This window comes from Mustelus asterias, chromosome 19 (assembly GCF_964213995.1).
Source record: "Mustelus asterias chromosome 19, sMusAst1.hap1.1, whole genome shotgun sequence".
Classification (NCBI taxonomy): domain Eukaryota; kingdom Metazoa; phylum Chordata; class Chondrichthyes; order Carcharhiniformes; family Triakidae; genus Mustelus; species Mustelus asterias.
This window is the reverse complement of record NC_135819.1, coordinates 12,043,984-12,071,470: the sequence shown is the minus strand read 5'-3', so window position 1 is coordinate 12,071,470 and position 27,487 is coordinate 12,043,984. Positions and strand designations below refer to the sequence as shown.

The 27,487-nt window shown below is 46.0% G+C and overlaps 1 protein-coding gene across 1 annotated transcript in view; it reads left to right on the top strand.

Moving 5' to 3' along the window:
* The window catches only part of LOC144507758 (complement C3-like), a 111,454-nt gene that overhangs the window by 22,909 nt on the left and 61,058 nt on the right, over window positions 1-27,487 (top strand). The window contains exons 8-20 of the mRNA XM_078235027.1: window positions 2-104; window positions 1,333-1,453; window positions 4,030-4,145; window positions 4,244-4,390; window positions 6,371-6,583; window positions 9,435-9,635; window positions 12,721-12,885; window positions 15,285-15,414; window positions 16,522-16,593; window positions 17,487-17,684; window positions 22,565-22,673; window positions 23,241-23,326; window positions 26,104-26,243. Of these exons, the coding sequence (XP_078091153.1) occupies window positions 2-104; window positions 1,333-1,453; window positions 4,030-4,145; window positions 4,244-4,390; window positions 6,371-6,583; window positions 9,435-9,635; window positions 12,721-12,885; window positions 15,285-15,414; window positions 16,522-16,593; window positions 17,487-17,684; window positions 22,565-22,673; window positions 23,241-23,326; window positions 26,104-26,243 (1,801 nt within the window). The remainder of the gene's footprint in view (window position 1; window positions 105-1,332; window positions 1,454-4,029; window positions 4,146-4,243; window positions 4,391-6,370; window positions 6,584-9,434; window positions 9,636-12,720; window positions 12,886-15,284; window positions 15,415-16,521; window positions 16,594-17,486; window positions 17,685-22,564; window positions 22,674-23,240; window positions 23,327-26,103; window positions 26,244-27,487) is intronic.

Here is a 27,487-nt window from a genome sequence, read left to right as displayed (position 1 = left end):
GATTCACCTATGGAGAACCTGTCGAGGGCCGTGCATTCGTCCTGTTTGGAATAATGAAGGATGGTGAAAAGTTAAGCATCCCGTCATCGCTTCAATCAGTACCTGTAAGTAAAAGCGTACGCCGGAATTCTACTGCCTCACCCGTCACGGGAGTCGGAGCGGGCAACGGGTGTGGACAATGGAAATGTCTGTTGACTTGGGCAGGGTTTTCCAGTCTCAGATCGAGCGAGGCCAAACTAGAAGCAGGAAGAGGCCATTCGGCCCTTCGAGCCTGCTCCGCCATTCCTTTTGATCATGGCTGATCATCGAATTCAATATCCTGATTCCCTTCATATCCCTTGATCCCTTTAGCCCCAAGAGCTATATCTAATTTCTTCCTCAAATCGCACAACGTTTTGTCCTCAAATATCCCAAACAATCCCAAAGAATCCCAAACATTCACCACCCTCGGGGTGAAGAAATTTCTCCTCACCTCAGTTCTAAAACATTTACCCCTTATTCTCGAACTATGACCCCTAGTTCTGGACTCCCCCACCTTTGGGAACATTCTTTCTGAATCTACCCTGTCTAACCCTGTTAGAATTTTATAAGCTTCTATGAGATCCCCTCTCACTCTTCTGAACTCCAGTGAATATAATCCTAACCGACTTAGTCTCCCCTCATATGACAGACCTGCCATCCCAGGATTCAGCCTGGTAAACCTTCGCTGCACTCCCTCTATAGCAAGGACATCCTTCCTCAGATAAGGAGACCAAATCTGCACACAATACTCCAGGTGTGGCCTCACCAATGCCCTGTACAATTGCAGCAAAACATCCCTATCCCCAAACTCAAATCCTCTCGCTAGGAAGGCCAACACACCATTTGCCTTCTTTGCTGCCTGTTATACCTGCATGCTTACCTTCAGTGACTGATGCACGAGGACTCCAAGGTCTCGCTGACCTCTCACAGACCAACATATTCCTGAAAATTTGGGATACTATCATGTTCACATGGATTGGAAGTTGGAAAAATCTTGATAGTATTGAAGAATTAGCTAAGTGAAAAACTAATTTCTTTCTTTGGTGGTGGGGGGAGGAGGGGATCTTCAGTGGCAAAGGATAGTTCTTTCTGTCTGTTCATTTTTGTATGACAAGAGTTATTTAATTTTTTGAACCATGTAATATATGATTTTAAAATCAGAAAGTCAATCACTTTGTCCGTTAAATATTCAGTGTCCCGTATGCATTGGACCTCTCCATAGGTTTCAGAGCAAAACAATGAAAAACATTGAATAACTGATTCAAATTAAGATCCTGCACTCATTTCCTGCTTTAAACTATTTAATTTCAGATTGCAGGTGGAGAAGGAATTGTTTCCCTGACAAGTGAAAATATGAAAGCCAGTTTTCCAAACATTCAGGAACTTGTGGGATCTTCCATTTATATTACAGCCAGCGTTATAACATATACAGGTGCGTAAATACTGTGCATCTTATTACGGTTAAAGAACAGTCTCATACATGCATTGAAGGTCTGCGTCCTCTCCTTTCCTTCACCCCTATGAACAGTTTGCTCTGTCTGTATAGTGCGCAGTAAGAAGTCTCACAACACCAGGTTAAAGTCCAACAGGTTTATTTGGAATTACGAGCTTTCGGAGTGTTGCTCCTTCATCAGGTGAGTGGAGAGGTAGCTTTCACAAAAACGGCATATATAGACAAAGACACAATTGCAAGATAATGGTTGGAATGCAAGTCTTTACAGGTAATCACGTCTTTATAGGTACAGACAGTGCGCGTGGAGAAAAGGATAATCACAGGTTAAAGAGGTATGAATTGTCTCAAGACAGGACAGTTAGTCGGATTCCAACCATTATCTTGCAATTGTGTCTCTGTCTATATGTGCCCTGTTTGTGAACCCAACTCTCCACTCACCTGATGAAGGAGCAGCGCTCCAAAAGCTCGTGATACCAAATAAGCCTGTTGGACTTCAACCTGGTGTTGTGAGATTTCTTCCTGTGCCCACCCCAGTCCAACGCCGGCATCTCCATGTACAGTGCGCAAGAAACAATACTTTTAATTGTATACCAATACATGTGACAATAATAAATCAAATCAAAGAAGGTCTGCAAAAATGTTAATTCATGTTGAAATGTGGAATCAATCATATATGTCTGCCATAATGGGTTGATTCTGTGACAACATAATAAATAGGAACTAAAGTAGGCCATTCGGCCCTTGAAGCAGCTTTTCCGTTCAATGGTATCATGACTGGCCATCTACATCAACTCCATCCTGTTCTATTCCTATATCCCTCCATTATCCGAGTATCCACAGAACAGTTGACCTAATTTTGAATACACTCAGTGACTGGAAACCTACAGGTCTCTGCAGTAGAGAAATCCAAACATTCACCACCTTTTGAGTGAAGACGGTCCTCCTCATTTCAGACCTGTGACTCCTGGTTTTTGATACCCCAGCCAGGGAAAAATGTCATTGTCCACTCCACCGAGACCCTAAGGAATTTTATATGTTTCAATGAGAGATCACCCTGGCACATGACCTCAGAATTTTGTACCTTTTTCCCCGACGGAAGAAAGTGGCAGAAAGTATGTCCGAGGTGAGTGGGGTCCTTGATTATGCTGGCTGCTTTTCTGAGGCAGCAGGAAGTGTAGCCAGAGTCAATGGATGGGAGACTGGTTTGCGTGATGGACTGGGTTCGTTCATGACACTTTGTAGCTTCTTGCCGTCTTGGACAGAGCAGCAGCCATACCAAGCTGTGATACAACCAGGAAGGATGCTTTCTATAGTGCATCTGTAAATGTTGGTGAGAGTTGGAGCGGACATGCCCAATTTCCTTAGCCCCTTTAGAAAGTAGAGGCATTGGTGGTATTTCTTAACTATAGTATCGGTGTGGAGGGACCAGGACAGTTGGTGATCGGACACCTAGGAACTTGAAGCTCTCGACTATTTCCACTTCATCCCCATTGATGTAGACAGGGGCATGTCCTCCACTGCGCTTCCTGAAGTCGATGATTACCCCCTTCTTACTGACATTGAGGGAGAGATTATTGTTGTCGCACTGGGTCACCAGATTCTCTATCTCATTCCTGTACTCCGTCTCATCATTGTTTGAGATCTGACCCACTACAGTGGTGTCGTCAGCAAACGTGAAAATCGAGTTGGAGGGGAATTTGGCCACAGAGTTATTTAGTGTATAAGGAGTATAGTAAGGGGTTGAGGACACAGCCTTAGGGGGCACCAGTATTGAGGATAATTACTGTCCCCAGTAAAAATTAAAATGTTTATCAAAACAAAGAAATATTGAATTTACTGATAAAATGATTGGAATCTTTTGAATAATTCAATAGAGCATCTTTCAGTAAATTCTGAGAAACAGCTGTGGTTGCAATTAAATTGTATAAGAACATAAGAACTAGGAGCAGGAGTAGGCCATCTGGCCCCTCGAGCCTCTTCCGCCATTCAATAAGATCATGGCTGATCTTTTCGTGGACTCAGCTCCACTTACCCGCCTGCTCACCATAACCCTTAATTCCTTTACTGTTCAAAAATTTATCTATCCTTACCCTAAAAACATTCAATGAGGTAGCCTCAACTGCTTCACTGGGCAGGGAATTCCACAGATTCACAACCCTTTGTGTGAAGAAGTCCCTCCTCAACTCTTCGAAATCTGCTTCACCTTATTTTGAGGCCATGCCCCATAGTTCTGGTTTCACCCGCCAGTGGAAACAACTTCCCTGCTTCTATCTTATCTATTCCCTTCATAATCTTATATGTTTCTATAAGATCTCCCCTCATTCTTCTGAATTCCAAGGAATATAGCCCCAGTCTACTCAGTCCCTCCTTGTAAGGAACCCTCTCAACTCTGGAATCAACCTAGTGAATCTCCTCTGCACCCCCTCCAGTGCCAGTATATCCTTTCTCGAGTATTACATTTTAGTTAGCCCACAGCAAAAATATCTTATTTCTGGAATTTTGTAAAGTGTCTAATGGAATTTCCTTTCTTTCCAATTTGTTGCTTTATGATACAGGTAGTGACATGGTGGAAGCAGAGAAAGCGGGAATAAAGATAGTCACCACGCCATACACCATATTATTCACGAAGACCTCCAAGTATTACAAACCTGGAATGCCATTTGATTTAATGGTACAAATACCTCTTTGCTTTGCCTTTCCATCTTTTCCTTCGTTGTTTATGAGGAAAGGGATAAAGATTGTTTTTTTTTCTGTTGCCTCCTATCTAAGGTTTTTGTGATGAATCCCGATGGTTCACCAGCCAGTGGAGTCCCTGTGACAGCCAATAATGGAATGATCGATTCGAGCACACAGGCTGATGGTTTTGCCAGGCTGACAATCAATACGGTCGGACAACCGCAAAATCTCCCAGTAAATGTGAGCACGTTTAATATAGATTCATTAATATGACTCAGAACGAGGCCTTCCGGCCCGTCGAAGCTGCACAAAGCTGCTTAAGAACAACAAAGAACAAAGAACAAAGAAAATCATAGCACAGGAACAGGCCCTTCGGCCCTCCAAGCCTGCACCGACCATGCTGCCCGACTGAACTAAAACCCCTTACCTTTCCGGCGACCATATCCCTCTATTCCCATCCTATTCATGTATTTGTCCAGATTCCCCTTAAAAGTCACTACTGTATCCGCTTCCACTCCCTCCCCCGGCAGCGAGGTCCAGGCACCCACCACCCTCGGTGTAAAACGTCTGCCTTGTACATCTCCGTTAAACCTTGCCCCTCGCACCTTAAACCTGTGCCCCCTAGTAACTGACTCTTCCACCCTGGGAAAAAGCTTCTGACTATCCAAAGAAAGAATCTTTCAATTGGCCCACGCATCCTGCTTTTCCCATTGGCTCTTGTCACTGTTTATCTTCACATATATTTTTGATTTGATTTGATCTGATTTATTATTGTCACATGTATTAACATACAGTGAAAAGTATTGTTTCTTGCGCGCTATACAGACAAAGCATACCGTTTATAGAGAAGGAAAGGAGAGAGTGCAGAATGTGGTGTTACAGTCATAGCTAGGGTGTAGAGAAAGACCAACTTAATGGGAGGTAGGTCCATTCAAAAGTCTGATGGCAGCAGGGAAGAAGCTGTTCTTGAGTTGGTTGGTGCGCGACCCCAAACTTTTGTATCTTTTTCCTGAAGGAAGAAGGTGGAAGAGAGAATGTCCGGGGTGCGTGGGGTCCTTAATTATGCTGGCTGCTTTGCTGAGACAGCGGGAAGTAAGATGGAGTCAATGGATGGGAGGCTGGTTTGCGTGATGGACTGGGCTACATTCACGACCTTTTGTAGTTCCTTGTGTTCTTGGGCAGAGCAGGAGACATACCAAGCTGTGATACAACCAAAAAGAGTGCTTTCTATGGTGCATCTGTAAAGGTTGGTGAGAGTCTTCTGAGAAAGTAGAGGCGTTGGTGGGCTTTCTTAACTATAGTGTCGGCATGGGGGGACCAGGACAGCTTGTTGGCAATCTGAACACCTAAAAACATGAAGCTCTTGACCCTTTCTACTTCGTCCCCATTGATGTAGACAGGGGCATGTTCTCCACTACGCTTCCTGAAGTCAATGACAATCTCCTTCGTTTTGCTGGCATTGAGGGAGAGATTATTGTCGGCGCATCAGTTCACCAGATTCTCTATCTCATTCCTGTATTCTGTATATATCTGAGGTTCTTAGTGAATATCACCATTCAACATCTGACGGGCGGCACGGTGGCACAGTGATTAGCCTTTGGCAGGACCAGGTTTTCCACCAGCAGGGAATACCGAAAAATCCCACCCATAGAATGCACTACCTGAAAGGCTGCTGGAAACACAGTCAATGTAAAGTTAAAGTTTGTTTATTATTGTCGCAAGTCGGCTTACATTAACGCTGCAATGAAGTTGCTGTGAAAATCCCCCCAGTCGCCACACTCTGGCGCCTGTTTCGGATAACACTGAGGGAGAATTTAGCACGGCCAACCAGTTTTTCAGACTGTGGGAGGAACCCGGAGCAGCCGGAGGAAACCCACGCGGACACGGGGAGCAGACTCCGCACAGACGGTGACCCGAACCGGGAATCGAACCCTGGCGCTGTGAGGCAGCAGTGTGCTAACCACTGTGCTGCCGTGCTGCCCAATTGCAGGGATAAAGAGGAGGTGAAATTTGGCAGAATGCGGAAATCTCAGTTGGCGTAGCAACCTACTTTCTGCTGATTTTATTCTTGATATCAGAAATTAACCTTGCCCTCATAAATGTTTGCCACATTTTCAGTGTGACTAACATTTATGTAAAGCAATATTACTTTAGAAGTAGAGTGTAGAATTGGCATTTACTCAATGGCGTCAGTTTACATTTCTTTTTTTTATTTAATAGGTTGAAACAAATGTTGCCAACATGCCTAAATCTCGGCAAGCCTCGGCGAGTATGGTGGCGGAACCTTATACGACCCAGGGTGGCTCAATAAACTACTTGCACATTGGAATTCAACCAGTAGAACTAATTCCAGGAAATAATTTGGTGGTTACTCTCAATCTCAGAAATGACAATGCAGCAATCCAGAACCAGATAAAGTATTTTACCTACATGGTATGTCCTCTATAGGCCAATCATGTCTTATTGTCTATAAAGGGGAAGTTCAAGACTCCTCTTGTTGCAACGCAGAGGTTAATCCCCTTTACCTCGCTTCGTAATCTGGTAAAAGTGTTTGGGAAGGTGTTATACATTAACTTTTAGAAGTTAATTAATATCAAGACCTGACACTCACTTTCAGTGAATAATTAACAAGTTATTTTATTTTGCCAACCAGAACTTCAATTAAACCAGTAACATTTTAATTACAGGATGGTTCGACTGAAATGCTGTTCAAATAAAGACAAGGACCATTCAGTACCAAAAGAGTAATAACAGAATCTTCGTCACTCTCAAAAAAATATATACAACCAGATCTGGTGGCTTGGAAGCTTTGGAGTTTTTTTCCTGGCGATTTTTCTGTACGGTCTTTCTGACTCGATATCCTAGAACCATAACATAGGAGGTAGGAGCAGGAGAAGGCCATTTGGCCCTTTGAGCCTGCTCTGCCGTTCATTATGGTCACGGCTGATCATCCAACTCAATAGCCAAATCCTGCTTTCTCCCCATAACCTTTGATCCCATTCGCCTCAAGTGCTATATCCAGCCGCCTCTTGAATACATTCAATGTTTTAATATCCTGTTGTTAGATAGATGGAGAATTCTCTTCAGAGATAGTTCTTTTCGCCGGCAGGGTGGAGAACCGCTCCAGAAATGGCCTCCTGTGCTGGTTCTCAGTTGAGCTCAGCTGAACTCACTAACTGAACTGCCGGCAGGCAGTTGAGTTCCTATATTTATATTCCTGATGACCTACGCTTTTTCCACATCAGGATTGGCTTGATGCTGGCAAAAACAATAAATTCAAATCTGATAGGTTCCTTTTAGCTGAGTGTTTTCTTTAATCTGATATGCTATCAAAATGCAACTGCCTGCAAAGTCTGTTACCAAGGCAACCCCGATGCTTGGTTCTAGTTATAATTGTTTGCAATCTGTGTACCCCGTACTTTAAACATTCAAGCACTGAATACAAAAGCAGCTTTTAAAGGGACCATACACTGTTGTTCTCCTTCCAGTACTTTACATTCTTTGCAAAAATTCTTGGCATCTTTATAAACTCAACTTCACAACATGCTGTAAAAAAGCATAATGATTGTGGAGTGAGGTTATTCTGACCACTGAGGCCACTCTGTCCAACTGGTTATGTGAAAGCACCAGTATGTTTTACTAATGCAGTACTTTTCCGACCAGCAATGTTGTCCTCACTTGAGCCCACCCGCCAGTGCAAAATACCCATTAGCGGCCCTGAAAATGGTGAGACTTTTAAAATTGCCCATCCTGAGTTGCCTGAGGGCAGCTGAGAGACATTGCTGTGACTCTGGAGTCACATGTAGGCCAGAGCCTGTATTAAACATGGTATGTTGGATATTATTCAATACTCCTTTACCTCCTCCCCACCCCCGGCCCCCCACTCTTAACAATTACACATAGATTTTAAGATTACCATTTTTAAAATTCATTCGTGGGACATGGGCGTCGCTGGGTGGGCCAGCATTTATTGCCCATCCCTAGTTGCCCTTGAACTGAGCAGCTTGCTTGGCCATTTCAGAGGGCAGTTGAGAGTCAACTACATTGCTGTGGCTCTGGAGTCACAGGTAGGCCAGATCGGGTAAGGACGGCAGATTTCCTTCCCTAAAGGACATTCGTGAACCAGATGGGTTTTTCCGACAATGGTTTCATGGTCATCAGTAGATTCTTAATTCCAGATATGTTTTATTGTATTCAAATTCCATCATCTGCCGTGGCGGGATTCGAACCCGGGTCCCCAGAACATTAGCTGTGTTCATGGATGAATAGTCTAGTGATAATACCACTCGGCCATCATCTCCCCTAAGTCCTCTCCAGTGACTTGTGTGGATGGCACTCTATTCCAAGGGGTCTGTGATCTGAGACCTAATCCCTTCCCTGGGTCAGGTGGTGGGTCTATTTTCTGTGCAAGTTGGCATCATGAGACTCAACTGAGCAGAGCTTGCATGGTGCTTTGGAACGTAGCAACAGAAGTCCTTCTCGAGTCTGCTTCACTATTTAATGAGATTATAAATGATCTGTAACCTAACTTCATTCATTCAGCATGGCTCCAAAACCCTAAATACACTTACCTTGCAAAAAAATCTCAGACCTAAAATAATTTGTTGAAATCCACGCGTGTTATACTCGTTTACGAACTCTTGTGTAAAGAAGTTTCCTAACCTTTCCTGAATTCCCTGGCTCAGATTTTATGCCCCCTTTTCATTAGACGATCCCAAAATAAATTTCTCTCCACGCTCAAACATACTTTTTTTTCAAGCTCTTCACACTGGCTGGACTGATTGATGTTGCATCTATCATCATAGAATCCCTACAGTGCCAAGAGACCATTCGGCCCATTGAACCTGCACTGACCACAATCCTGCCCAGGTTCTTTTCCCTGTAACCCCATGTATTTACCCTGCTAGTCTCCCTCACATTAAGGGGCAATTTAGCATGGCCAATCCACCTAACCAACACATTTTGGGACACTAAGGAGCAATTTAGCATGGCCAATCCACCTAACCCGCAAATCTTTGGAGTGTGGGAGGAAACCAAAGCACCTGGAGAAAACCCACGCAGACACGGGGAGAATGTGCAAACTTCGCACAGACAGTCACCCAAGGCCAGAATTGAACCCAGGTCCCTGGTGCTGTGAGGCAGCAGGGCTAACCACTGTGCCACCGTGCCTCCCAAATGATGGTAGATCTACAGTGGACATGACCTTAAAAATGATTTATCCCACTTTGACCCACTTTTGTCTCTGAATTAATTTTCTCTTTACCTTTTTGCTCCCTTCAATCAGTTGATAAGCAAAGGACAAGTCGTGTCAGTGGGACGACAGCAGAGGCAGCAGGGTCAAATTGTGGTGAACATGCTCATTCCTATCACCCCGAACCTGATACCCTCGTTCAGACTGCTGGTTTATTACTATTTGACAAAGGGTTCGACTGAATTGGTTGCTGATTCCATATGGATTGACGTGAAAGACACCTGTATTGGAACAGTGAGTATTTCTGCTGTGGGTTAGTTTCAGTAAGAAGGCTCACAACACCAGGTTAAAGTCCAACAGGTTCATTTGGTAGCACGAGCTTTCGGAGCACTGCTCCTTCCTCACCTGATGAGGAACCTAGTGTTGTGAGACCTCTTACTGTGCCCACCCCAGTCCAACACCAGTATCCGCACCTCATTGTATTAGCTTGTTTGAGGTGGAATCTGTGGAACATTTTTACTCTGAAGCTCCAGTGCTGAAGTTTGGATGAAGAAAGAAACATATGTAAAAATCCAGGTCAGAAATTCCAAGGTGTTTTATGAAGTCAAGCCTGGACCATAGGTTTTGCACTTTGAATTTGACTGGGGTAGGCATGGAGGGGGGTGATTCTGCCAAAAAAAGTGCTGAATTCATGGGAAGACTGATGTAAATCACGATTGTTTTTTCAGTGGGAGTTCACACTCGAATCTCCCACACTCTGTGCACTGCAGAGGTCACAACCGTGAATATCAGTAACAGCTCGGGGGCCTATTCATGTCGGAGACTGACAGTTCCGGGCCTCTGCGCATGCGTAGTGGCCCTGAACTACTGTCAGCCTGCAGTTTGCTGGCCAACTCGATCGCTGCCCACCCCCCCCCTCCCCGCTCCCCCCCTGCCCGTCCAGGAGTGCCCCAATTTCCAGCCCTCCCCCCCCCCCCACCAGACCCGCGCCCCGGCAGATTATCACCCCCCTTCCCCTCCCCCCCAGCCTGCCCCGATCGCTGGCCTCCCTCTAGTCCTGATCGACCCCATGCAGAGTGGTAGCAGGACCCCCGCTGATCACCCCTAGGCCCTGCCCCTAGGCCTCGCCCCCTTGGTACTGTCCCCTAAGCCCCGCCCCCTTGGCACTTCCCCATGCCCGATGGGCAGTGCCAAGGTGCCCCCTGGGCATGGAAGCTTTGCCTGTTGGGCAGTGCCCAAGGGCACAAGCTGGCACTGCCAGGGTACCCATACCAGGGGGCACTGCCCCCACCGTCCCACCCCCTGGAGGGGCCCCGATTGTCTCCTTTCACTCCAGCGGGTTCGGGCCGCTAGTTTCCCAAACGTGGGGAGCTAGTCTGAACCCCGGCAGAGTGAAATTGTACTGGTGGGGTGGGAGATGCTCGCGGGCCTGGAGACTTCAGTCCCGGGCCCGATAATCACATTAAAATAACTGGGGCGTAACACGAGGTACATCCATTCAGAAGTCACTAGCTAGGGTGTAGCGAAAGATCAACTTAATATGAGGTAGATCCATTGAAAAGCCACTGTGCTACCATGATGCCCACGTGATGCTGGTGTACCCACACTATTTGATTGATCTGTTGTAGTTTTGCTACGACGCAGTTGATTATTAATCTATTTCAGAGGCACTTAAGAGTCAACCACATTGCTGAGGACTCAAGTAATATATCAGCCAGACTGGCTAAGGGTGACAGATTTTCTCCTCTGAAAGAGATTTGTGAATCAGATTGTTTTTTTTAAGACAATCTGATAATTTCATGATCATTATGAATGAAATTAGCATTTTTATTTCAGTTTATTAATTAGTTGAATTGATGTCCTTGGATGTGTGCGTACGCGTGGCTGAGTGTGCAGGCACCGGTGGACATCAGCGGCCATCTTGTGTGGCCATAAGTTTGCAGGAGGCACGTGACAAAATCCCACTGCCGTTCACCCCGGCGGGATCTTATGGTCCCTCCGACGGACGCACCCTTGCCGCGGGTTTCCTGGCGCTAAGGGCTGCGGGGGGGGTGGGGGGGGGGCGGGGGCACGTTCAACAGGAAACTCCGTTGACAATGACAGGACCATAAGATCCCCGCCGCCACCGAGCGATGCGCCACATCCAGCTGCCGCGAAACACACCGTGGAGGGGGAGGAAAAATCCCGTACATGTCGTATGATAAAACCCTTGAGGGAAAGACTTTACAGGGACATCACGTAAGAAGAGGAACGGTGGGACTAACTGATAACTCTTTCAAATGAATGAGGCCGAATGGCCTCCTGTGCTGTTTCATTCGTAATACTCTAATTATATAATTAAATATATAATAAATGGAATTTTGCTGGAGCCAACAATGGTGCGTTGTGCTGTTCAAAATGTTACAAAAGGGAAAGGTTGATCTTCTCTCGGAGAACTAAAACTCAACATCCCAAAGAGAAGTACCTCCATTCTTAACCTGTTGAAGAGTGTGTGAGAAGGGGGATTATCGGCATTTCAACAACTTTCAGTGGTTGAGTCAAAATAACTACCTGACTTTCTCTGTAAAATAACAAATAACACTTTATTTAGTTAACTAACTAACAGTGAACAGGTTAACTAAACGATTAACAAACCCAATAAAACATTATTCCAATGGAATGCTGTTTCGATAATTCCGATTCCCATTTATTAACAAAAAAGGAAAAACAATAGAATTTTTAGTCACCTTCAAATTTCAATCAGGTTTGCCCTCTTCCGGAATCTTCCGTCTTCTTTGCTGACTTCTTCTGTGTTGTGTTCTTCTGTCGGCACCTTTACGATTGAGATGAAGCTTTCTTTTTAAGACGTAAGTGTGGCTGTTTACACCTGCAGAGAATAGTTACTGTCTGCGTCTCTCCCTCTTTGAGAGCTGTGAAGTGTGGCAGTCGCTGGCAGGTGGTTTGGAGCTGGGAGCTGTGGCCTTTATACCCCCAATGATATACCAAAACCCCCACAGTAGGATTGGTCTGTAGGTTATCGAAACATCAAATTCAAATCCAATAGGCTGCTGCTATTCAAATGCCTATTTCAAATTGACTGGTGAAACTTCAGAAACATGTTCTAATTCAAATGCCTAAAGCCTGTTACCAAAGCAACCCTGTTGTTTTTGCCTCTGATAAATTGTTCCACTTTGGGTCTCCACTGTGTACTTGCATTTGGACCAGCATCTCTTTTTTCTTTAACTCGAGGTACTGAAAAAGCAAAACCACCTTTTAAAAGACAATTTTACATCTCTTAGCATTTTAACAAATGGAAAAAAAACTTTGCAAACACGAACTTCACCACAAAATGTAATTCAGTGTTTGTGAGTATTCCAGACTAACGTACGTTTCTCCACAGCTGGAAGTGTCTGCTGCAAATGTACACGATGAAAATAAAATTTACAAACCTGGCAAGGGATTCCAACTGAGACTGACGGGAGATTCCGGGGCGACGGTTGGTCTTGTCGCTGTGGATAAAGCGGTGTTTGTATTGAACAAGAAGAATAAATTGACGCAGAGCAAGGTGAGTAATTCCCATTGTTTTTATCAGCGTTTACATTTGGAAATTAATCGTTAAGTTACGGGCAGAAACATAACCCATTTGAGATCATGTTTTCGCCCATTTATTGGAACAAAAGTAGTCAGCAGTTGGCCAGATGTACCTACAGGTAATGAGGAGATCCATGCAAGAATAAGGGCTGTGATTTTCCAGATCACATCAGGGTTATAGAATCGTGGGTGAGGTGTCTAGCGTGCCAACGCACTACCCCGTTGGATTCCACCAACCGCCATGTCGCTAATGTAATCTGTCATTTTGGGTGCGAAAAGCAGCGTGATTGACGCTGGCATGTCCGGCACGCGGACGTTTCTTCCATTTAAATATGCCTACGTTGTTTTAAGCTGGATTCTCCCTGTTCTCGGGATTCACCGACCCCCCCCGGGTGCAACGGGAACCTGGAGAGAATCACTAACATGCCTGCTCTCCACTAATGGAAACCAGGTGTGATGGCCACGCCGGGATGCGGGGTGGGGGTGGGGGGCTTAGAAGCCAGTGAAGGCCGTGGGTGGTTGTGGACATGGCTAGGCAGTGCCCATCTGGCAGAGCCAACCTGGCTCCCTGGCAGAGCCAACCTGACACCCTGGCTGTGCCAACCTGACACCCTGGCAGAGACAACCTGACACTCTGGCTGTGCCAACCTGGCACCAAGGCAGAGCCAACCTGGTGGGCACTGCCAGGTGGGCACTGTCAGGGGGCTGGGGTAATGCCAAGGGGTTAGATCCTGAGGGGGGTATGAAGGCAGTCATGAAGGGGGTGGAACATGAAGGGGCATGAAGAGGGTGGGGCATGAAGAGGGCAGCATGAGGGGGGGGATCATGAAGGAGGGGGCATGAAGGGGGACCCATTTGGAGGGTCCCAATGGTGGTGATTTATGTAGGGGAGGGGAAACATGCCTTCAATGAGAGGGTGGTCCCGTGGGGTGAGGCGGGGGGGGAGGGGGGGGTGGTGCTCCAATTGCACTTTGATATCGGGATACCCTTTCTAAAGGGGCAGCCAATCTCTGTGAAGCGGGGCTTGATGGTGTGTTTTGGCCCCGCCCTTTTTTAACTGGTGCAATAAACCCGCCCCCTCCCAAAAAAGATGACTGAGTGTGAGATCGTTGTGACTACTCACCCAAAATAACACCGTCATTTTTGGGGAAAATTCTTGCCCAGGGAGGAGCGAGAGAACTGGTGAGGTTGGGCGGGTAGGATTTTTAGGGTTAGGTGTAGGGGAAGGAAGGATTGGAGTGGCCACTCTGCAAGTACCAACATTTGGGTGAAAATGTGAGACAAGGTGTTTTGCAACTTGTTTTAGTTACCACAAACCTGCTGAATGCCAGGGCTCTGTTGCAGATGCAACTTTTAATAAAGTATTTTGCGTTTGAGAGGTTTATCAGCAAAGGGGAAGTCCCATTACTTCACCAGCCCCTTGAGAATGTGCTACTGTTTAAAACGGTCTGTTCACCAAAGCGAAATCAGAGAAACACTCTTAAGCTAAGGATAATTGTGGACTTGCTTCCCATGCAGGGCGGCACGGTGGCACAGTGGTCAGCACTGCTGCCTCACAACGCCAGGGACCCGGGTTCGATTCCCGGCTTAGGTCACTGTCTGTGCGGAGTCTGCACGTTCTCCCCATGTCTGCGTGGGTTTCCTCCGGGTGCTCTACTTGCCCCTCCACAGGCTGAAAGACGTGCTGGTTAGATGCACTGGCCGTGCTAAATTCTCCCTCAGTGTACCCGAACAGGTGCCGGAGTGTGGCGACTGGGGGATTTTCACGGTAACTTCAGTGCAGCGTTAATGCAAGCCTACTCGTGATATGAATTTTAAAAAATCATCGAATCCCCACAGAGCAGAAGGAGGCCATTCAGCCCATCGAGCCTGCACTGACAACATTCCCACCCAGGCCCCATCCCCGTAACCCCTGCTAATTGCCTTAGCATGGCCAATCAACCTAACCAGCATAGGGATTCTATGATTTTTTAAAATTTGTGTCACAAGTAGGCTTACATTAACAGTGCAATGAAGTTACTGTGAAAATCCCCTAGTCGCCACACTCCGGCACCTGTTCGGGTACACTGAGGGAGAACTTAGCACAGCCAATTCACCCAACCAGCACGTCTTTTGGACTATGGGAGTAAATCAGAGCACCCGTGGGAAACCCACGCAGACACGGGGAGAACGTGCAGACTCCGCACACAAAGTGACCTAAGCCGGGAATCGAACCCGGGTCCCTGGCGCTGTGAGGCAGCAGTGCTAACCACTGTGCCACCGTGCCACCCATATTCCCGCTCCACCTACCAACTTGGGGACAGTTAGCTTGTTGTGGCATCACTTTACCAACTTGGTGAACTCACGCACCTACTTTGCGTGCATCCTCTGTAGATCTGGAACGTGGTGGAGAAGAATGACATTGCCTGCACGCCTGGAGGTGGCAAAGATGTGTTTGGCGTTTTCTCAGATGCGGGACTAACATTTGTGACAAGCACCGACATTAAAACTCCGACAAGGACAGGTGCTGTTTCCCGGAAGCGTTCAACATAACAATTTAACCTCTGTAACTTCATGTAAAGTGAAGTCCGGCAGTGGTCAGGTTTAGTTTGCAGTGATAACTTGTGTAGAGGGTGAATGAGATAATGGTTTGATGCAGTGTTCTGTAATCGTACTGAAATCTAATCCAGTTTGATGATACATATCCACATTGCACTTATTCCACTTAAATTCCAATTTAAACCTCTTCACCCGCACCCCCCAACTCCCCCCACACCCGATTACCAATACTTCCAATGTTCAACCTTCTGAAAATCACTGTTTAAGATCCCCACTTGTGCCACGCATACTGCCTGAGTGGAGTTTGCACATTCTCCCCATATCTGCGCGGGTTTCCTCCGGGTGCTCCGATTTCCTCCCACACTCCAAAGGTATGCGGGTAAGGTGGATTGTCCATGGTAAATTGCCCCTCAGTGTCCAAAGATGTGCAGGTTAGGTGTTTCGTCCATGTTAAATTGCCCCTCAGTGTCCCAAGATGTGCAGGTTAGGGGGATTGACCTTGTTAACTTGCCCCTCAGTGTCCCAAGATGTGCAGGTTAGGGGGATTGACCATACTAAATTGCCCCTTATTGTCCAAAGATGTGCAGGTTAGGTGGATTGGCCATGTTAAATTACTCCTTGGTGTCCCAAGATGTGCAGGTTAGATGGATTGGCCATGCTAAATTGCCTCTTAGTGTCCAAAGATGTGCGGGTAAGGTGGATTGTCCATGCTAAATTGCCCCTTAGTGTCCAAAGATGTGTAAATTAGGGGGATTAGCGGGGTGAATGCGTGGGGTTACTGGGACAGGGTGGGCTGGAGAAACATGTTCTGTTGGAGAGTTGGTACAGACTCGATGGGCCCAATGGCCTCCTTGTGCACTGTCGGGATTCTGTGAGTTCCAGCGCTTTTACGCAGATATCCAGCACTCGCAGTATTTCGATAAATTCTCCTGTTAATTTGCTGGAATAATCTGTACATTGAGGACATTAGCTGTTGTGTTTGTAAGATCTATGCTGTGTGTGAAGATTGTCCGTAACAGCGTTGACTGTAACTAACATTTCAACATGTATTCATTCCAAATGTCTATTACAGAGCTGAAATGCATACAGCCAATGAAACGGAAACGCCGGTCAACGAGTCTAGTGGACGTTAAAGCAGCGAAGTGTATGTGTTTCTGATAGAAATCAAGTTTTAAGCTTATTTATTAGTCACAAGTAGGGCTTACAATAACACTGCAATGAAGTTACTAAGAAAAAAATTACAAAGAAATATTGCATTGGAATTAATCCCGGCGGCACGGTGGCACAGTGCTTAACACTGCTGCCCCACAGCGCCAGGGACCTGGGTTCAATTCCTGGCTTGAGTCACTGTCTGTGCGGAATCTGCACGTTCTCCTCGTGTCTGCATGGGTTTCCTCCGGGCGCTCCAGTTTCCTCCCACAGTCTGAAAGATGTGCAGGTTAGGGTGTATTGGCCGTGGTTAATTCTCCCTCAGTGTAACCCGAACAGGTGCCGGAGTGTGGCGACTGGGGGATTTTCACAGTAACTTCATTGCAGTGTTAATGTAAGCCTACTTGCGACTAATAAATGATCTTTTCTTTAAATAAACTTTACTTTAATTCATTGCTCGTTTAAAATAAATAAAGTGTTACACAGAGGGTGGTGGGTGCCTGGAACCCGCTGCCGGGGGAGGTAGTGGAAGCAGATACGGTAGTGACTTTTAAGGGGCGTCTTGACAAATACATGAATAGGATGGGAATAGAGGGATATGGTCCCCGGAAGGGGAGGGGATTTTAGCTCAGTTGGGCAGCATGGTCAGTGCAGGCTTGGAGGGCCGAAGGGCCTGTTCCTGTGCTGTAATTTTCTTTGTTCTTTGTTCTTTGTTCCTTCTGTAGTTCATACAAAAGCCCTGAACTGTTAAACAGCTCAGGAAAGTGACTTACACATTTGTTATGTTCCTTGAAATCATTCAAACTTATTTCTCAAAGGTCATATTTCTCTTCCCTCTCTTTGGTACCTGCATATTTATGCTCCCGGTTTGTTTCATTTTAAATTCAGTGATGAATTACAAAGAAGTGCATCTCAGGAAATGTTGCAACGCAGGACTGAAGAAGAGCATCATGGGATTTTCATGCACTAAGAGGGCAAGAAAAATAGTATCTGACATCAAATGTAAAACCGTGTTCCTTGATTGTTGCAACCATGTCCAAAAGTTTCGGGAAGAACGTGCCAAAATTCAAATGACTTTAGCCAGAAGTAAGTATCAGTAATTTCTCCAGGTCGTAACCCAATGAAAGGACATTTTTTTTGAAGTAACATGTCCAGTGAGTGTCATAGAGTCATAGAGTCATAGAGGTTTACAGCATGGAAACAGGCCCTTTGGCCCAACTTGTCCATGCTGCTCTTTTTTTCTTAAATCCTTAAGCTAATCCCAATTGCCCGCATTTGGCCCATATCCCTCTATACCCAACATACCCATGTAATTATCTAAATGCTTTTTAAAATACAAAATTGTACCCGTCTCTACTACTATCTCTGGCAGCTTGTTCCAGACACTCACCACCCTCTGCGTGAAAAAATTGCCCCTCTGGACACTTTTGTATCTCTCCCCTCTCATCTTAAACCTATGCCCTCTAGTTTTAGACTCCCCTACCTTTGGGAAAAGATATTGACTATCTAGCTGATCTGTGCCTCTCATTATTGTATAGACCTCTATAAGATCACCCCTCAGCCTCCTATGCTCCACAGAAAAAAGCCCCAGTCTATCCAGCCTCTCCTTATAACTCAAAACATCAAGTCCCAGTAGCATCGTAGTAAATCTTTTCTGCACTCTTTCTAGTTTAATAATATCCTTTCTATAATGTGACCAGAACTGCACACAGTATTCCAAGTGTGGCCTTACCAATGTCTTGTACAACTTCAACAAGACGTCCCAAGTCCTGTATTCAATGTTCTGACCGATGAACCCAAGCATGCTGAATGTCTTCTACACCACTCTTTTTCACCACTTTATTTATCTTTCAGAATGTTAATCTTTGGACACCTTTTAAGATGGAGAAAAGATAAAGATATCTTTGATTTGATTTGATTTATTATTGTCACATGTATTAACAGACAGTGAAAAGTATTGTTTCTTGCGCGCTATACGGATAAAGCATACCGTTCATAGAGAAGGAAATGAGAGAGTGCAGAATGTAGTGTTACAGTCATAGCTAGGGTGTAGAGAAAGATCAACTTAATGCGAGGTAGGTCCATTCAAAAGTCTGACAGCAGCAGGGAAGAAGCTGTTCTTGAGTCGGTTGGTGCGTGACTTCAGACTTTTGTATCTTTTTCCCGAAGGAAGAAGGTGGAAGAGAGAATGTCCGGGGTCCTTAATTATGTTGGCTGCTTTGCCGAGGCAGCGGGAAGTGTAGACCGAGTCAATGGATGGGAGGCTGGTTTGCATGATGGATTGGGCTACATTCACGACCTTTTGTCGTTCTTTGTGGTCTTGGGCAGAGCAGGAGCCATACCAAGCTGTGATACAACCAGAAAGAATGCTTTCTATGGTGCATCTGTAAATGTTGGTGAGGGTCGTAGCTAACATGCCAAATTTCCTTCGTCTTCTGAGAAAGTCTTTCCACGTAGAGAGATGTTTGGGTAGAGATTTTGTTTAGAAAATCGATGCCGGAGGAGGCCATTCGGCCCTTCGAGCCTGCCCCACCATTCAATATGATCATGGCTGATCATACTCTTTCAGCATCCCACTCCTGCTTTCTCTCCATTCCCCTTGATCCCTTTAGCCACAGGGGTCACGTCCAGCTCCCTCTTCAACATATCTAATGAACTGGCCGCCAACAACTTTCTGTGGTGAAGAATTCCACAGGTTCACAACTCTCTGAGTGAAGAAGTTCTTCCTCATCTTAGTCCTAAATGGCTTACCCCTTATTCTTAGACTGTGACCCCTGGTTCTGGACTTCCCCAACATTTTTCCTGTATCAGGCCTGTCCAGTCCCTTCAAGATTTTATATGTTTCTATGAGATAAACATGTGGGTAGTTGGGCAAGCAGTACGTAACAGTAAATGGCTACCCGCTCTATTGCTCGCTCTGTATTCAATTCCACTGACTGCACTAGTATATATTTTTTAATTCACTTGTGAGACATGGGCGTCACTGGCTGGCCAGCATTTATCGCCCATCCCTAGTCGCCCTTGAACTGAACGTCTTTCAGAGGGCAGTTGAGAGTCAACCACATTGCTGTGGCTCTGGAGTCACATGTAGTAAGAAGTTTAACAACACCAGGTTAAAGTCCAACAGGTTTATTTGGTAGCAAAAGCCACACAAGCTTTCGAGGCTCTGAGCCCCTTCTTCAGGTGAGTGGGAATTCTGTTCACAAACAGAACTTATAAGACACAGACTCAATTTACATGAATAATGGTTGGAATGCGAATACTTACAACTAATCCAGTCTTTAAGAAACAAAACAATGGGAGTGGAGAGAGCATCAAGACAGGCTAAAAAGATGTGTATTGTCTCCAGACAAGACAGCCAGTGAAACTCTGCAGGTCCACGCAACTGTGGGAGTTACAAATAGTGTGACATAAATTCTGATTCTAGGATCGCATGATAAAGACTCAGGAGGAAAAAAGCAGAAATATTTATGTGAAATAGTGTGACATAAACCCAATATCCCGGTTGAGGCCGTCCTTGTGTGTGCGGAACCTGGCTATCAGTTTCTGCTCCGCGACTCTGCGCTGTCGTGTGTCGCGAAGGCCGCCTTGGAGAACGCTTACCCGAATATCAGAGGCCGAATGCCCGTGACCGCTGAAGTGCTCCCCAACAGGAAGAGAACAGTCTTGCCTGGTGATTGTCGAGCGGTGTTCATTCATCCGTTGTCGCAGCGTCTGCATAGTTTCCCCAATGTACCATGCCTCGGGACATCCTTTCTTGCAGCGTATCAGGTAGACAACGTTGGCCGAGTTGCAAGAGTATGTACCGTGTACCTGGTGGATGGTGTTCTCACGTGAGATGATGGCATCTGTGTCGATGATCCGGCACGTGAGAACACCATCCACCAGGTACACGGTACATACTCTTGCAACTCGGCCAACGTTGTCTACCTGATACGCTGCAAGAAAGGATGTCCCGAGGCATGGTACATTGGGGAAACTATGCAGACGCTGCGACAACGGATGAATGAACACCGCTCGACAATCACCAGGCAAGACTGTTCTCTTCCTGTTGGGGAGCACTTCAGCGGTCACGGGCATTCGGCCTCTGATATTCGGGTAAGCGTTCTCCAAGGCGGCCTTCGCGACACACGACAGCGCAGAGTCGCGGAGCAGAAACTGATAGCCAGGTTCCGCACACACAAGGACGGCCTCAACCGGGATATTGGGTTTATGTCACACTATTTCACATAAATATTTCTGCTTTTTTCCTCCTGAGTCTTTATCATGCGATCCTAGAATCAGAATTTATGTCACACTATTTGTAACTCCCACAGTTGCGTGGACCTGCAGAGTTTCACTGGCTGTCTTGTCTGGAGACAATACACATCTTTTTAGCCTGTCTTGATGCTCTCTCCACTCCCATTGTTTTGTTTCTTAAAGACTGGATTAGTTGTAAGTATTCGCATTCCAACCATTATTCATGTAAATTGAGTCTGTGTCTTATAAGTTCTGTTTGTGAACAGAATTCCCACTCACCTGAAGAAGGGGCTCAGAGCCTCGAAAGCTTGTGTGGCTTTTGCTACCAAATAAACCTGTTGGACTTTAACCTGGTGTTGTTAAACTTCTTACTGTGTTTACCCCAGTCCAACTCCGGCATCTCCACATCGTCACATGTAGGCCAGACCGGGTAAGGAAGGCAGATTTCCTTCCCTAAAGGACATTGCTGAACCAGATGGGTTTTTCCGACAATCGACAATTGTTTCATGGTCACCGTCAGATTCTTAATTCCAGATATTTTTTATTGAATTCAAATTCCACCACCTGCCGTGGCGGGATTCGAACCCGGGCCCCCAGAACATTAGCTGAGTTTTTGGATTAATAGTTTAGCGATAATACCACTAGGCCATTGCCTCCCGGTTCAATTAAGTGCTTCATCCTGCATGGTGTTCTAGTTGCCATCTAGAAGGTAGAAAGTATTCCATTACACTCCTGATTTGTAAATGGGGGACAGGCTTTGGGGAGCTCATGTAGTTAGTTATCCAGGACAGAATTCTCAAACTCTCTTAACTTGCTCTTGTAATGTGACTAGTCCAGTTAATTTTTGTATTTAGTCTTTGGAGGCAGAAGTCCCTTCACCAAAGCCCCTTTATTTCCAATTCCAACAGCAGTACACAGAGTGCTCGCAATCAGCAGTCTACCCTCTGGAGCGCCAGAGGAACTGACACACCCGGTTAAATACAAGGAAAAGACTCCCTGATTGACCCATCAATTGACTCATTAATCAGAGAGTTCATACTCCAATAGGCCAACCTCAATGGCCTGATCGAAGTCATTACCCTTGGATATTCAATTCCCTAATCTGGTTTCCCTTCAACCATGTCTCAGTAATCGCCACCAAATCATAACCAATTGTATCTATTTGTACTGTTAGCTCGTCAAGGTTATTCCGAATGCTTTGTGCATTCAGAGTCTTTGGGTGGAACCTTACAGCTGTTCCGGCCGGTGGCATTTTCCAGTCCCGCTGCAGTGAACGGAGATTTGGGTCAGCACCGAATTCTCCATCCTCGCCGCAGTGACAGTGGGGCATAAACCACCAGTAAGATCGCACCCTTTAAGTTTCTTCTGTTATCAAATTTCCCTGCTCTTGAACGGTTCCTGGGTGTAATACGAATAAGTTTATTTATTAGTGTCACAAGGAGACTTACATGAACACTGCGATGAAGTTACTGAGAAAATTCCCGAGTCGCAACACTCCCTCAGTGTTACCTGAACAGGCGCCGGAGTGTGGCGACTGGGGGAATGTAAACCGACTTGTGACTAATTAATAAACTTTACAATTACCAGCAATTTATGTTCAATTTTAAGAAGGGGAAAGATTAAGGTTTATTCTCGTAAACTCCCACACTTACCCTGACTCCAAATATCCACTCTTTTCCGCTAATGCTCAGAATATCTTACTAATTACCATTTCCACTCTTCCTTAGGTGATGACGATGATTACTATTCTCCATATGAGGATATTATATCCAGGAGTGACTTTCCAGAAAGTTGGCTGTGGATATTGAAGACACTGCCCACAAGTGACAGAGGAGGGTACAAATTATTATTATTGCACAGATTATTGGTCATTTGTAAGATTGTGTGGGATTGGCACTGCTTCTTATGGTTTTATACATGAAATTGTCACTCAGTAGGATTCTTTCAGTCCAACGGGTGGCACGGTGGCACAGTGGTTAGCACTGCTGCCTCACAGCGCCAGGGACCCGGTTCATTTCCAGCCTTGGGTCACTGTCTGTGTGGAGTCCGCACGTTCTCCCCGTGTCTGTGCGGGTTTCCTTTGGGTGCTCCAGTTTCCTCCCACAGTCCGAAAGACGTGCTGGTTAGGGTGCATTGGCCGTGCTAAATTCTCCCTCAGTGTATCCGAACAGGCGCCAGAGTGTGGCAACTAGGGGATTTTCATAGTGATTTCATTGCAGTGTTAATGTAAGCCTACTTGTGACACTAATAAATAAAATGGTTTGCATAATCTTGAATATAGGTAGCAGTCAAATAAAGGATCGCAATAGTCGTTGATTTCAATAAGAAGTGATAATGTCAAGGTGTTAATGGGTTTAGCCAAGAAGCACTCAATGGAAATATATCTTTATTTTTCTTAATCAGCACTGTCACAAAGGATGTATCTGGTTACCTTAAAGACTCGATCACTACCTGGGAAATTCAAGCTGTCAGTGTGTCACCACAGAAAGGTAAGTCATTTTCAGATTAGTAGTTTTTGAGAAGTGCCTTTATGCAATGGAACTTGCTATAATGTGGAGATGCTGGCGTTGGACTGGGGTGGGCACAGTAAGAAGTCTCACAACACCAGGTTAAAGTCCAACTGGTCTATTTGGAATCACGAGCTTTTGGAGTGCTGCTCCTTCATCAGGTGAGTGGAGAGGTAGGTTTCACAAACACGGCATATATAGGCAAAGACACAATTGCAAGATAATAGTTGGAATGTGGGTCTTTTAGACTTGCATTTCAACCGGGATCTTGGGTTCATGTCACACTACATATCACCCCCACCATTTGGCCTGGGCTTGCAAAACTCTACTAACTGTCCTGGCTTAAGACAATTCACACCTCTTTAAGCTGTGATTATCCCTCTCTCCACTCGCACTCTGTACCTGTAAAGACTTGATTGGGCAACGCGGTAGCACAGTGGTTATCACTGCTGCTTCACAGCTCCAGGGACCTGGGTTCGATTCCCGGCTTGGGTCACCTCGTGTCTGCGTGGGTTTCCTCCGGGTGCTCCGGTTTCCTCCCACAGTCCAAAGATGTGCGGGTTAGGTTGATTGGCCAGGTTAAAAATTGCCCCTTAGAGTCCTGAGATGCGTAGGTTAGAGGGATTAGCGGGTAAATATGTGGGGGTAGGGCCTGGGTGGGATTGTGGTCGGTGCAGAATCGATGGGCCGAATGGCCTCCTTCTGCACTGTAGGGTTTCTATATATTCTATATATACCTGAAAAGACTCGCATTCCAACCATTATCTTGCAATTGTGTCTTTGACTATATATGCCGTGTTTGTGAAACCTACCTCTCCGCTCACCTGATGAAGGGGCGGCGCTCCGAAAGCTCGTGATTCTAAATAAACTTGTTGGATTTTAACCTGGTGTTGTGAGACTTCTTAACTTGCTATAGGCTTGCCAGAGTCTTTCAGCAAACTGGAAAATTGATTAAAAAAAGACATGGATGCACCCCAGCTGGAAGCTTTAGCAACCGTTAGGCAATGTTATTGAACGGCAGAGAGACCTGAAGGAAGTACACCCTCCTTACTCCCCCTTCAAGATGGAAAAAGTCTGACCATCGGCCTATTGGGTCTCGGAAGATAAAATCTACTGCGCATCGGTACAGAGTCATACCACAAAGGAAGCTGGATGAAAATGTTAAAGACACAACCAAGAGACAAGAACTGGAACACATTGAAATTGTTGATATTCCAGAGGATAATGTAACCATTGAAGATTGTAGAAAAATGTTAAAGGACATTACTACACCCACTAGTGTGAATGTGGAAGACAATGTGGGGGAGATGATGGCCTGGTGGCATTATCGCTAGACCATTAACCCAGAAACTCAGCTAATGTCCTGGGGTAACCATGATGTGGAGATGCCGGCGTTGGACTGGGGTGGGCACAGTAAGAAGTCTCACAATACCAGGTTAAAGTCCAACAGGTTTATTTGGTAGCAAGAGCTTTCGGAGCGTTGCCCTTCATCACGTGAGATTCACCTGATGAAGGGGCAACGCTCCGAAAGCTCGTGCTAACAAATAAACCTGTTCGACTTTAACCTGGTGTTGTGAGACTACTTACAATGTCCTGGGGACACGGGTTCGAATCCCGCCACGGCAGCTGGAGGAATTTGAATTCAATAAAAAGTATCTGGACCATGAAACGATTGTCGGAAAAACCGCATCTGGTTCACTAATGTCCCTTTAGGGAAGGAAATCTGCCGTCCTTACCTGGTCTGGTCTACATGTGACTCCAGAGCCACAGCAATGTGGTTGACTCTCAACTGCCCTCCAAGAGCAACTGTGAATGGGCAATAAATGCTGGCCCAGCCAGCGACGCCCGTGTCCCATGAATTAATTTTAAAAATGCAAGAACATGGCAGGTTTTGTAAAGTCCCCAAATGTGTTGCTCAGTGATTGCCTAACTGAAACAAGCTGAAGCATCGCCACTTTGGATTCGAGACTGTGAAAGCCTTTTATTTGTTAATGGGCTGTGGGTATTACTGGCAAGGCAGAATTTATTGATTTGATTTATTATTGTCACATGTATTGGGATACAGTGAAAAGTATTGTTTCTTGCGCCCTATACAGACAAAGCATACCGTTCATAGGGAAGGAAAGGAGAGAGTGCAGAATGTAGTGTTACGGTCATAGCTAGGGTGTAGAGGAAGATCAGCGTAATATAACGTAGGTCCGTTCAAAAATCTGATGGCAGCAGAGAAGAAGCTGTTCTTGAGTCGGTTGGTACGTGACCTCAGGCTTTTGTATCTTTTTCCCGACGGAAGAAGGCGGAAGAGAAAATGTCTGGGGTGCGTGGGGTCCTTAATTATGCTGGCTGCTTTTCCGAGGCAGCGGGAAGTGTAGACGGAGTCAATGGATGGGAGGCTGGTTTGAGTGATGGATTGGGCTACATTCACGACCTTTTGTTGTTTCTTGCTCATCCCTAATTGCCTTTTATACGGTCGGGAAGATGTTCTCAATCAACTAAAACATCTGTGATTCAGTTGAAATGTGGAGCAGACTCGAGGGGGGGGGAATTTTCCCGTCCTGCCTGCCACAGGAATCGTAGCAGGCGGGACACGGACCATGCGAAGGTCCATTGAACTCGGGTGGGATTTTCCGGCCTTGGGGTGGGGCGGCTGGAAAATTCCACCTGAGGAGCCAAATGGGCTACTCCAGTTACTTATGTGTAAAGTTCTCCATTAGAAATTGTGACGCCTTTTCTTAATGATAATGGTGCCTTCCTTCCTCCAGGAATATGTGTGGCTCAGCCTTATGAGCTAACGGTGAAGAAGGACTTTTTCATCGACCTCCGACTTCCATATTCTGTCGTCCGCAATGAGCAAGTGGAAATTAGAGCAATCCTGTACAATTATGATGAGGAGGAAATTAAGGTAATTTTGGCAATCTATTTATCTCATCAATGTGCATTACCATTCGTTCCAGGGATGCAAGGTGGTGCTAAGGTGAGCCACCTTCTTGAACACAACTGGGTGACTGCAGAAGGTAGTTATGAGTCAATTGTGTTGCTGGAATCTGCAGTCACGTCTTGGCCAGACAGCGTATGTATCTCAGCTTCATCGAATCATAGAATCCCTACAGTGCAGAAGGAGGCCATTCGGCCCATCGAGTCTGCACCGACCACAATCCCACCCAGGCCCTATTCCTGTAACTCTGCACATTTACCCTGCTAATCCCCCTGACACTAGGGTCAATTTAGCATGGCCAATCTACCTAACCCGCAGCTCTTTGGACTGTGGGAGGAAACCGGAGCACCCGGAGGAAACCCACGCAGATATGGGGAGAATGTGCAGACTCCACGCAGACAGTGACCCGAGGCTGGAATTGAACCCGGGTCCCTGGCGCTGTGAGGCAGCAGTGCTAACCACTGGGCCACCGTGCCGCCCCTATATTCCTCCTTTCCCGATATTAGTGAACCAGATTGATTTTTATACCAATCTGGTAGTTTCAAGGTCAGCATTAGATTCAGAAAATCCCAACAGTGCAGAAGGAGGCCATTTGTCCCTTTGAGTCTGCACTGACCACAATCCCACCTAGGCCCTATCCCCATAATCCCACTTTTTTACCCTGACACTAAGGTGCAATTTAGCACAGCCAATCAACTTAACGCGCACATCTTTGGAGTGTGGAAGGAAATCCACGCAGACATGGGGAGAACTTGCAAACTCCACATAGACAGTGACCCAAGCCAGGAATTGAACCCGGGTCCCTGGCGCTGTGAGGCAGCAGTGCTAACCACTGTGCCACAATGCCGCCAGCATTACTGATACTAATTTTTCATTCCAAATTTAATTAATTGAACACTAACTTGTTCAGCTGCTGTGATTCAAAATCATTTCTCTGCATCTTAAGTCCAGCCTCTAGGGTGGCACGGTGGCACAGTGGTTGGCACGGCTGCCTCACAGCGCCAGGGACCCGGTTCGATCCAGCCTTTCCCCCCTTGTAATTGACACTTCCACCCTGGGGAAAAAGCCTCTGACTCTCCACCCTGTCTGTGCCTCTCATCATTTTATAGACCTCTATCAGGCCTCCCCTCAGCTTTCGTCTTTCCAGTGAAAACAATCCTAGTTTATCCAACCTCTCCTCATAGCTGACACCCTCGAGGCCAGGCAGCATC